The sequence below is a fragment of the Urocitellus parryii genome, chromosome 13 (genome assembly GCF_045843805.1).
Source record: "Urocitellus parryii isolate mUroPar1 chromosome 13, mUroPar1.hap1, whole genome shotgun sequence".
In the NCBI taxonomy this organism is placed as follows: domain Eukaryota; kingdom Metazoa; phylum Chordata; class Mammalia; order Rodentia; family Sciuridae; genus Urocitellus; species Urocitellus parryii.
Genome location: NC_135543.1, coordinates 47,000,375 through 47,012,891, shown reverse-complemented (window position 1 = coordinate 47,012,891; position 12,517 = coordinate 47,000,375). Strand labels below are relative to the sequence as shown.

Sequence of the window (12,517 nt, the reverse complement as noted above, 5' to 3'; positions counted from 1 at the left end):
TGGGAAAGACCTTTCTTCATTCCTTATTAAAATCCCTGGGGCTTTAAAAAAAAAATCAAACCTTCACCCAGCCACAGCCAGACAAGTTCGTTAGACTCTGGAGGTGGCCCAGGTGCCAGTGATTTTTAACCTTCCCTAGGCATTTGGATGTACAGCCAGGCTCCAGAGCATTGGTGGAAAATAACCTCCCTGGTTTCAGGTGAGGAAACAGACCAAAGCCAGGGGTCACCTTCTAGCACATCACAGGCTGGGGCTAATTCTCTGGCCAATGCCTGTTTCCTTTGTCTTCAAGTTGACCAGCTTGCTCCACTGGACCCGAGGATGACCCTGTGACATCCTCATTGGTCAGCAGGGATAAGAGTGAGCCCCAGCCAGGTGCTGTGGCACATGCCTGTAATCCCAGCAGCTCGGGAGACTCTGGAGGCTGAGGTAGGAGGATTGTGAGTTCTAAGTCAGCCTCAGCAACTTAGCGAGGCACTAAGCAACTCAGCAAAACTGTGTCTCTAAATAAAATATAAAAAAGGGCTGGGGATGGGGCTCAGTGGTTCAGCACCCCTGGGTTCAGTCCTTAGTACCAAAAAAAAAAAACCAAAAAAAAAAAAAAACAAAGCCCCATTCGTCTTGATGTCCTACAAGGCTAAGGAGAGATGGACCTTCTTCTGAAATGGCTGACAAAGTCACCACACATAACTTTTCTTTGACCTGCTCCTAAACCCCTCAGAGCTGCTGCCAACCAGGACAATGACAGAGAAATCACTAGAAGGCCTTTCAGCATTCTCAGGTCCTGGGGTCCCCTTCCCCTGGGTGTTTACTTTGTATGTCTGGCCACTGTTCCTGCCCTGGAAATGGAGCCAGTGACCCTTCTGTGATAAAAGACACTTTGGAAATGCTGGCCCAGGTTCTGCCTCTCCTACTCCTCTGCACCCCAGTTTCATAGTCTTATCAGATGGGGGTTTTTCCCATTTTTTCTTCCACAGCCACCTCTCCTTAAGCTCTTGGTATGAGATTATTATAACAGGACCACTTTGCCCAGCACTGGGTCCCTGGAGCATATAGTGACTTCCCCATCCCCAGGATGAACCATTAGTGCTTAATGATGAGTGCTGCATTAATTTGGTCCACATAGGTGTGTTCAGATGTCTGTGTTGTCTTGGATTATGACTTACTCGGGCATAATCCTGCACTGAGTTGTTCTAAAACAATTGTTCTAAAACAATTCTGGGCGTCTTGGGAGGCTGATAAATGTAAGCCTTATGTGTGGGAGCCAGATGGGCGTCTTTGCATGGAAGGTCCCAACTTGTAATAGACCACATGAGGAACCCCAAGTGGACGTCAGTCTGGAGACTAGACAGAAGTGCTTCCATTTGATGATGTCAGCGCATTGTGCTTTTGCTTTGAGCCCTGCCAGTCTCTTACTGGATGCCTGTTTGGTTAACAAGGTGGCCTGCTATTTTGGACCATGGCTAGGTATTCTTTATCAGTCATTAAATTATGCAGATACCTCTGCTTATTAACTATGCCCTATGATAAGGAGATGGCATGGTGATGCGTTTAGCCCATGGGGCAAATTGTAGGGTGAAAAGTGACTGGTTAAGGTTGGCTGCCTGCCCTTAGCCACCCCATCCATTGTGGGCTCCCTAAGGACAGAAAGGGAGATGGAAGACATTACTGCATATCCTGGAAGGATCTAGCAAGGTGGTAATGAGCACTACTGAGATACCAGTCCAAAGGCCTGCCCTTGTGGCAATGCACAGGTCATCGTAGGAAGGGCAGGTATCACATGATGCCACAGGACAGTGTCTTTGTAATGACTGTGGTGGTCCTTACTGAGCTCTAGCTCCATCTCAAAGGATATAGTCTGGGTGGCTTATAATAATATAGATTTATTTTCTCATAGTTCAAGAGGCTGGAAGTCTGGGATCCGGGTGCCAGGGTAGTGTGGGGCTAGTGTGAGGGCCTCTTCTAGGTAACAGACAACTGGCTTCTTGTGTTTTCACTCCTCCTTGGGAGCTGAGAGTGCTCTGGGATCCCATTTATAGGGACATTAATTCCATTTGTGAGGATCCCACACATCTAATCTAATCACTTCTTTTTTTCTTTTTAATAATTTTTTAGTTGTAGATGGACCCAGTATCTTTATTTTATTTTGTTTATTTTTATGTGGTGCCAGGGATCGAACTCAGTGCCTCACACAGGCTGGGCAAGCGCTCTACCACTGAGCCACCATCCCAGCCCCTCTAATTGCTTCTTAAAGACCCCACTTGTAATAGTATCACATTGGGTGCTAGGATTTCAACATGAGTTTTAGGAAGGGAGGGTATGTTTAGTCTGTAGCAATGTGTGCGTGAATCTATACATGTTCAACTCATGAGGAAAATATCAGACCTTTTTTTTTCTGAGAAATGTTCTTACTGGACACAGTGCATGCCTGTAAACCCAGCTACTCAGGAGGCTGAGGCAGGAGTATTGCAAGTCCAAGGCCAGTCCAGGCAACTTAGCGAGACCCTGTCTCAAAATAAGGAACCAAAGGCTGACTAGTCAGCTCAGAGTTAGAGCAAGTACTTAGCATGTGCAAGCCCCCTAGGTTCAATTTCCAGTACTACCAAGAAAAAGAAGTCCTTATTATTATATTCCTATAACTGTATAGAAAGAATAGATATTCTGATTTGGTTATTTTCCAGATAAACAGCTTTCTTTTCCGGTGTGGGAAGAGCTTGTTGGTAGGGTTATTGTGAAAGGACTTGTTTTTTCTAGGGTGAATATGTGCTCTGAATGATAGAGCCTCAGTCTGCGCGCACCCTGTGTGGGATTGGGCTGGAGGGCTTTCCAGGCTGCCCCTCACAGGAGACAGCCCCCGAGGGTGGTGGGGTTGAGAGATTCTGATGGAGTTCTCGGTGGTCCTTCAGATTCCCACTTGAATGTGAGCCCCTTGAGGGCAGGAGCCAAGCCAGGGCAGCTCTGGGTCACAGCAGGCGAGGTGCCCCAGGTTCTGGTTGAGCAGGTGGGCAGCCGGATGGTCGTGGCTCCATGGGGAAGATGAACTTGGTGGAACTTTGCTGGGGCCTGTGTTGTGTCTCCCACCCTACAGCTGACTGCGACCCTCCAGAGGACCTGCATGAAGGAGGGCAGTCCTCCAACTTCAGGGTCCCTGTAGCCACCTGGTGGCACATTCGATTGACTATTTACTGGTCACCTGAAAAAGGTGCTCTACAAAGGAAAGCTCAAAGTTTGTGAGTTTGTTGAGATTTCCAGCACATGAAACTATATGTTTGTTTCTGCCTATGGATGTGACGTTATCTCCAAGGTCATTTAGGTGTGCATACTTGGGTCAATGTTTCACTTTTAATTTCAAAATATTCAGTGTTCTCCAGAGGTAGAGTAAATATCATTGAAACCATTAACTCTTTCATTGTTGAGGAGACACACATAATAGGAGCTTTCCCAGAGCACCCTGTGGTAGACAAGCATGATATTAAAGTGTGGCAGGAGCACGTGACTCTACTTACTACTGGCTGGAACTGGAGGGAAGGGTCAGAGTTAGGACAGTCATCCTGATCCTAGTCAGCTGAACTGGGATGCAGGTCAGGGTGCACCCGATATTCATTTAGAATTTCCGAATGTCAAGGACTTTGCATGTATTTGATTTTTAGTTACTCTCATTTTCCCATTTTATAGATGAGGAAACTGAGGCTAGAGCAGCTTTCTAAGGTCCCAAAACTTTAGTACCCAGGAATGACCATTGGTGGAGTTATATAGACCTGTGGATGGGACTTGTGGGGACGGAAGGTGCCTGCTGCCGAGAGCCACAGTGGCAGGCGCATGATGACCCATTCCCAGCTTGAGACTCCATACCAGCTAAACTCAGCACCTGGACAGCCCGGGGGCTCCCTTGCCCGCTTTCTCCAGGATTAACTGAGATTTCAGAGAGGCTGTGCTTGAACTGAAAATGCAGGTGCTTCAGAGCCACAGTTGTAGGGTGCTATCACAGGGGTCTTGGAGAGCTGAGCACCCCAGAGTTACAGGGTTGCACTGGGAAATCCTGCTTACTGAGGAATGCACTAACCCTTACCCCGGGACCTCTCCCTCATTTCCAGGTAAGACCAGTGTCTCCCCTGTAGCTCTGGCTAACCGGGGGAAACTGGGGCAGTACTGTGCAAATGGGAAGTCAGTGTTAGTTAATTATAAAGTGAAACTGTGGCCCTGCAGAAGGTCCAGGGTGTTACAGGGACAATGCCAGTGATGTTGGGAACTGTTTGGTGCTCACATATTGATGGATGAGGATCTGAGGAAATCAGACCATGTACAGCTAGAGAAAAAGAAGAGGAGTGTGTGTGAGGAGCAGTTCAAAAAGGATTTGAGTATCAAAAGATTAAGAAGGACTCTTGGAAAATTGATGAAGCCCTTGATTAGTTTGCAAAAATGACCTTTCTGTTTATCTTATCAAAAGTAAAACATGAAGCAAAAGGTTTTGAGGGTAGTTGTTCAGAAGAAGTTTACACAGAAGCCCCAAAGTGTTTCATTCTTTGTTCTTCAGAACAAACTAGAACATAGTTATGATTGCATGCTCTTAACCTAAAAGTTGTCAAACATAATAGAAAATTGACTTTTAATTTTAATCCTATTTTCTTTTTAAAGGCTTGACCTGGTCAAGCCTTGCGATCCACTCCCCTCCACCCCTCAGGCAGATCATTTTCTATAAAATGAGTGGTCCTTGTTCGAATGGATTTATTTAAAGTTACCACCAGCCTGCCCTGCTCCTGTACTAGATATTCTTAGTTAACTAGGACCTGTTCTTATTTCAGCCTGGCAAAAGAAACTAGACTAAGGAGGTTTTAGCAGGTGGTATGCGATTCTTTAGCAGCCCAGAAAAGTTATTGTCACACATAATCATGCTGAATATTCATTCTTACTGGTCTCTGAGAAATTCCTTTAAAAGAATTTCTTCTTTGCTTCTGGTTGTTTTTGAATTCAAAGCCTTGCATGGACAACAACTTTTTAAATTGTTTTCTAATGATTTTGAGATTTTTATTTAGTCTGGTTTGAAAATTTATTTATCCGTTCCTTAGTTCAATTTACTGATACTTCATACTTAACAGTATTATCTAGTGTTTTAGAAAACCTTCACACAGTTATACTACATGTGACAAGAGACACCTTGTCTTTTAGGGAAAAGTGTAGCCTAAAAAGATAACATCACTTTCTTAGTCACCACAAAGAAGCCCTGTTCCCGAGGGGGAATGTTCAGGATGCTGCAAGACAAGGTGGAGGTGGAGGTCCCCGAGCAGGGTAAGAGTAGGGCAGCCTCTTACAGACAGCTTTTGTCTAATCTTTTTTTTTTAATGGGCTTTATTTATTTTTAATTTTTTGGTACAGGGGACTAAACTCAGGGGCATTGAGCCACACCCCCATCCCTATTTTGTATTTTATTTAAGAGATAGGGTCTCACTGAGTTGTGTAGCACCTCGCATTAGCTGAGGCTGGCTTTGAACTCATGATCTTCCTGCCTCAGACTCCCAAGCTGCTGGGATTACAGGTGTGCACCACCGCACCTGGCAATGGGCTTCATTTTTATTTATTTATTTATTTTTAATTTTTAATGGGTTTTATTTTTTTCTTGTTATCTATACATTTAATTTTTTTAAATTTGTTTTAATTAGTTACACATGACAGAACAATGATCTTGACATATCATACATTTGAATCAGATAATGGGCTTCATTTTTAAGGACAGTTTTAGGTTTACAGGCATGTCTGATCAATTTGACAATCCGATTTTAACTCCTAGGTTTTGTTTTTTTTTTTTCTCCTCTCTGTAGACGTCGTCTCATCTCCCAGAGATCATCCTTGGAGACCCTGGAAGATATTGAAGAGAATGCCCCTCTCCGGAGGTAATTTTTCTATTTCATTTATGTAGTTATAAATGGCTGGCAGTATAAGATTGATTTATTTTTAAAGTTCTTGATATACAGAGTTAAAATTTTAAAATGACCATCTTGACATATGGAGCCCCAACCCTGAGGACACAGCACTAGAAAACTAGAAAATCCCTATTATGTATGCAAGTAGCTTAGTTAATCTGTGAATTTGGGTGCTTTTCCTCTTATGGTCCCCTACCCTCACCCTCCTACCGCCTCTTTTTTTTTCCTTCTCTGTTCAGTGCTGGGGATTGAACCCAAGGGCTTGTGCATGCTCCATCTCTGAGTGAATCGCCAACCTTTTCATTTTGAAAGCTGCTACTTTTATAGAAGAGCCCGGTATTGTCCTGGGTATAATTACACAGTCGTTATAGTCTTGGAACTTCATTTTTAGCAAGAAGGGACGACCAGAACTCCTTAGGAGGGCACTATGACATCACTCCCTGGCTGGTTGCTGGGGAAACCCAATTAGGACAGTTTGAAGAGCTCCCTGGGGTCTGAAAGCATTCCATTTCCCCCTTGAGATTAGGAAAGTGCTGGCCAGGCATCTTTTTGGGTTGAAGGCGATTGCTGAGCTCTGCAGTACCTGTGACTTACCCCTCCTCTACCCTTGCTTTCTCTGTTGACCGACACCCACACTGAGGCCCAACCAGGCCCTCTCCATGGAGAAAATACTGACCTCTGCAGCCCTCATCTGGATGGGGGCAGCAGCGTGGGGTGGGGAAGGGGGTCTCAACCCTGCAGAAGGGGCTGAGGCAAGATGGAACTCTAGGGCTTCCTTCACAGGGACCACCAGGCAGCCAGTGGGCAGGAACCCCAGCCCCCGAGACCCCCCCATGAACTTGCATCCATTCCTCCTTGAACCTGCATCTGTACTCCATGTGCCTTGGCTGCTGGTCAGGACTTGGAAGTCCCCGGACTTTCCCCCCTGAGCCTGGGAGGTGCTGCTGTGGAGGGCAGTGTCTTAACCTAGAGAGGGCTCCTTGTCCCACTCCCAGGCTGGAGGTGGTATCCACAGGTCCCAACCACCAGAGAAGTAGAGGGCAGGGTAAGCCCAGACTGGCCAAGGCTCTAATTGAAAGTGGCATGTGACTGTGAATCTGGTCACTGACATCATCCCAAAGAGGGAAAAAAGCCAAAGCCACAAAAGTCTCCTCATGACTTTTGAAGTCTTTGAAAATATAGTGCAGCCTCTGGGAGCACGGGAGGATGAACAGCGTGGAGCCGCCGTGGTGGAGAGTACACAGCTTGGTCAAGAGCCTTCTGCAAGCCACCGTTGAATCTTGGGAGGGGGCTGTTTCCCGCAGGAACTTTTCAGTGACCTGCATTAAAAGTCAAGGTGGAAAACTAGCTTTGGTCCAGATAATTGCTAAGCATGGAGGAGCAATGTCTTCAGGTGGCTGCAAGTGGCTTTGGCCTTAGAGCAGCGTGGTCACCTCTGACCAAGGCTCCCTCTCCTCCTGCTGCAAATGGGAAAATCAGTGAAGAAATCTAAAAAAGGGCCCTGGGGCTTTAAGAGGCTGCTAGAAGCTATGTTTTCAGAACTGTGTGGCAGCTGTGAGCAGGACACTCGGTGTACAGGCGAAAGTTCTCCCTCCCCAGGGTTCCGTGACAGGGCCACTATGCCTCTGAACACAGGTGACACTGGGTCTCTGGGAGCCTAGGAGGGGAACCTGGGTGCTGTGTTCATGGTCTATATCCTGGAACCCTCCTCTCAGAATCTGTCTAGACTGGCAAAGGATCTAAGTAAAAAAGTGGCTTATCTACCTGAACTATGACTTCATTGAACTTTTACTTACAGAATATAGTGATGAAAAATTCGAATCAATTTTGTATAAGTGTAAACCACTTAAAACAATCAGAAATCAGGGCAGTTTTAGAAGTCTTTATTTTCCCAAATGGACTTTTTTAATTAAAAAAATATTTCTCATACTTAGAACTTGCTCCTAGGAAATAAAAATTAACACAGTGTAGAAGGGTCCTTTATTTTTGGAATCTGGGATGCTGAGAGATTGGCCTGACTGTTGTAACTGGTTATGTGGCCTTGCCATCTCATTAGTGTCTCTGGGGCCTTGGTTTTCCCATCTGTAAAATGGGAGGGCTGAGTGGGCTCTATCTCTGAGGGTCTTTCCACTCTGTGATAGGAAAGGACCAGTAATGACATCAAAATGTTTTGGGAACTGTGGGGGCAGAAGGCTTTTTAGCCCAACTTGCTTTTAAGCTTAGCACATAAAACAAATGGCTCCAAGGCATCTATTAAAACTTTTGCATCATTAAGTGTATCCTATAATCAGTGCTAACAAGAAAGAGCTCATCTTTCATTAAATTAGTTTTTAATTTAATTCTATCCTACTTTAATTTTGCATCACTTAAAATGTATGGTTTTCAATGGATATTTACAGATTAATGCAGGCGGCTTTGAAATTAATTTGTTCTTTGCTTAACCTGCTGCAATCGGCACACTCGGTATCCCTGTTTCCTTGGCAATTGTTGCTAATGCCACAATTCTCTTAAAGCATCACTTAGGTTCCCTGGTGGTTTAGTTGAGTGCTTTAAAAAGGCAAGACAACAAACAGCTTGCTGAAAGAAGAGCTAGATTAGGAGGGTATACAGTTAGAAAGGGGAGCTGATATGGAAAAACAGGACTTTTATTGAGTTATCCTGTTGATAGGTGCCTCAGTCTGGTGCTGGTGGCTTCTGCTGTTGAAGTTCTTACTGCTACTGCCTCCTTGCTGAGCTGGCATGGACAGCTACCTCTGGCCTTATTGCTGACTTCCTGGAATTTGGTGCTTCCCTTCCTGGAGACGGGGAGCAGCTAGGATTTCCTCCTATGGGCTGGCACCAGTTCCTGCTTCCCAGAGGTGGGAGGAGGAAGGTGCTAGAGTTTGCTAAGGTGGCAGGATCAGTGAGCGGACTGTACTATTGATCTCTTGACCCCACCACCCTCAGACTAGCTGGCCCAAGAACTCTGCTTTTGGGGGTGGAGTGAGGTAAAAAAGTAAGACACTTCTGAGCCTTGGGCCCTATCTAGAAACCCCTGGAACCATATCTTCCTTTAGGCTTTCAGAGATTTTCTTCTGTTCAGCAATCCCATATTTCTAGAACCTTCTGTGTCTGACACAGTGGAAACTTTAAGTGACCTGCACACTCAAATGGTCATGGGTCAGAACTCACGGTGGTGAGTTCATGGTGGAGGTTGGGAGGATGTGGTCTTTGCCAAAGCTTCTGGCTCCAAAGGAGTAGATGATGATCAGACGTGGGGCTGTCCTCTGGATCCACAGCCCATGGAAGGCCCTTGGCCAGATAAATATCTGATAGTGTATATCCCTTTGCTTTGGTCACCCTGACTAATTCAGAGGTATTTTTGCAAGTTAAATTACATTTTAAGGTGCTGTTTCTTAAGGAGGGAAAATAGCATTCAGCACTATGAGAAAGGTCTCCCAGAAGTACCAGCCCTTAGCAGAAGTATAGGTCAGGGTGGGTGGAAGATGCTCCAGGCGTGACCTCCCTGGAGATATTCCTGGGAGACAGTAAAGATGGGGATTGCCCTACAGGCCTGTGAGCCTACCCATTCCCCAGCCTACTTCCTATACCTGCCCCTCACACGTTCACTTCCTGTTGGGTCTTGATCTCACTCCTTTGCCTGAAGCCTATAAGAACTGACTGAATTCAGGTGAGGTCCCAGCCCAGATCTCTGCGTGGCCTTTGTGAAACTGGGCACTGCTTTCCCAAACTTGCTTTTGAAACAAGGTCATGGGCACCTGTGCCCCACAGCAGAAGCCAGCCCTTGGAGCCGATGGTCAAAAGGATTTTTGGTGTGTGGGATTGGGGGTGGGGGTCCAGAAAAGTCATAGCTCCCTTTGTCAAGAAAAGACCAAACTGCAAATTCTCACTTCTTGGGCTTTTTGCTTTGGTGGTGGTGATGATATTAGTTTTGTAACTTAGAATTTCCCAGGTAACTTTGAACATATTGTATAGAAAATAAGATCTATACGGTCTTTAGACTTGCAGTACAGTGAATGTCATATATTTCGGGGTAGGAGGAGAAAATTTGAATCCAAGTCACTTTGATTCAGTAGATATTTATTTAAAATTTACCTTAAAGCAAAAATAAATAAATAAATAAAAGATGAAACACACTAGCTGGGTTGATTCTTCTTCGCATTAAAAGCATGGTCAAGTTGGAGTTGAGGTAACCGTCCAGGCAAGTCAGGCCAAAATTGTGCTTTGGAAGCAAAATGATTCAGGATTGTTTTGAAAACTGAATTTCCCATGTTATTGCTCTAGCCCCAGAGCCTTTAAGTTTACAACTTGCTCTTCCCTTTACCTGTGTTGATGCAGGAGATTCTTTTTTTAATGACAATAAAGAATAATGTCTTTGGAATCTGTGTAGACTATGCTATGATAACTGTAGACTGTAGTTTTCATTAGCCAGCTTTTGGAGACGCATATAAAATATTATCGGTATTATCAAGGAAGTTGTCTGTCATTGGGTTTTTTCTTTTTTTTTTTTTTTTTTAACTTCCTTGCTTCTAGCCGTATTGTCTTCATTATCCCAGAGACTCCTGCCTGCCTGGGGGTGACTCAAACCATTTGTCTGGTCTTTCCTTCCTGTCTTTGTGTGGAGATGTCTCAGCTGTCCAGCAGGCAACTGACTCTGTTTTTGAAACCACTTTATTTTTCAGATGTCGAACTCTCTCAGGTTCGCCCAGACCAAAGAATTTTAAGAAGATTCATTTTATCAAGAACATGCGGCAACACGATACCAGGAATGGCAGGTACCACCTGAACGCAAAGCCGCCTTGCCTGGCGGGGGTGGGGTTGCGGGGGGAACCATTTTCATGGCCAGAGCTGAACAAGGCTAAGCCTACACTCTTAGGATGAAAGGGATCTCAGGGGACCCTGCCCCCTCCAGATGATCTCTACCCACTCCTTCCAAAATCACCAAAAGGAATCTTGGTGGGAAGCTTAGACCAGCAAAAGTTTGATTTTTTTAGAGCAATACATAATATTTTTATAAAATGCTTTGAACAGAAAAACAGGTTTTTCTCTCCCTGGTTTGTTGGTTTTATTTTTCTTTTCTTTCCTTTTTTTTTTTTTTTTTAACCACCACTGTATGCGGTGGTCAATAAATTCCCTGCCAGATCTGCTCCTGTACTTGGCTCTAGCTTTTGGCTTTGGTTCTGGCTCTGACTCTGGCTTCAGCTCTCTTTAGGAAGACAGAACCAAGGCTCTGCCAACAGATTCTTCTTCAGGGCTGGTTCAGATTCCTGGGCCAGTTGACCTCTGACATAGGTGTTTATCCAGCTCTTGGGTACTTTCTTTGAAAAGCACTATTAAATAAAAATTATTGAATTTGAAACTTATATGGCCTTGAGATTCAACACTCTCCTGATGACAAATAGAGTCATCATTGCCAGCATGCTTATGATCTCATGGCTAAGTGCATTCGTCCCAGCCCAGTGGTGGGGATCAAGCTCCTGGTTTCTGAATCCTCTGATGCTCTGTAACCCTCAGGGACAGCTCCTCCCTGCTGGCTAGAGTGGGTGAGTTAGAGATGCTGACCCAGAGCAGAATTGTCCTGTTTCAGATCATCGTCATTTTTTTTGAGGGGTGGTGGTGGTATACAGGGGATTGAACCCAGGAGCACTCAACCACTGAGCCACATTCCCAGCCCCCCCCTTTTTTTTTTTTGTACTTTATTTAGAGACAGGGTCTCACTGAGTTGCTTAGGGCCTTACTAAGTTGGTGAGGCTGGCCTTGAATTGTAGATCCTCCTGCATCAGCCTCCTGAGCTACTAGGATTAGAGGTGTGCTCCACCACACCTGGCCCATTTTATTTGGTCTGCTAATTTCTAGAAGACCATATGTGTCCTGCTAATATTCTCCAGCCAGTCCTTCCAAAAAAATGAAAATTGCTAAACTGTCTTTCAGTGAGGCTCCTTCAAGCCCAGAATTCTTGTAATTTGGTTGTTGAAAAATACACTTTACAACCTACTTAATAACACTAAAAATGACTATGGTTTTTACAGTTTATTTTCTTGGAGTTATTTATATCTAATTTTTAAGCCTCATCAAGATAGGGAACCTAATTTTAAAATACTTGAAATGGTTTTAAAACAACAAAATGAAGTTGGTATATGTTCGTACGTTGAGTACAGAGCTATTAGTTAAAATTTACTCGACTGTTATTTTTTTTACTGGAATACTTTAACAAATTTTCTCTCACCCTTACACATACTGTCACAATTATTATACTCTATTCATTTAACCACGATCTCTTTTGAGTCTGTTTAGCATAACCGTCACTTATTTACATTTGTGTTTTTTCTCCCATCATCTCTCTGACCTTAGCATAAGCACAGAAAGGATTTAATTCCTAAATAAAATCAATGGCAGAGCCAACAAAATGGGCCAAATGAATAGTATTCTGCCTCTTGAGGCTGGCACAAAGTCAGATAATTCCCTGGCATGGTTAGGTAGTGAGAGGATGTAGTTCATAAAAGATTTGGATTCACGGGATTTCCAAAGGACATTATTGGAGCCACCTCCCCACGTACCCTTGACCTACAAGCGGCATCCACAGGAGAGACCCGCAGTGG

General features: G+C 44.5%; 1 protein-coding gene across 1 annotated transcript in view; it reads left to right on the top strand.

Annotated features, from left to right (window-relative positions):
• Positions 1-12,517, top strand: part of Cables1 (Cdk5 and Abl enzyme substrate 1) — a 104,788-nt gene that overhangs the window by 37,322 nt on the left and 54,949 nt on the right. Inside the window, exons 2-3 of the mRNA XM_026388063.2 lie at positions 5,817-5,888; positions 10,601-10,693. Coding sequence (XP_026243848.2) covers positions 5,817-5,888; positions 10,601-10,693 — 165 coding nt within the window. The remainder of the gene's footprint in view (positions 1-5,816; positions 5,889-10,600; positions 10,694-12,517) is intronic.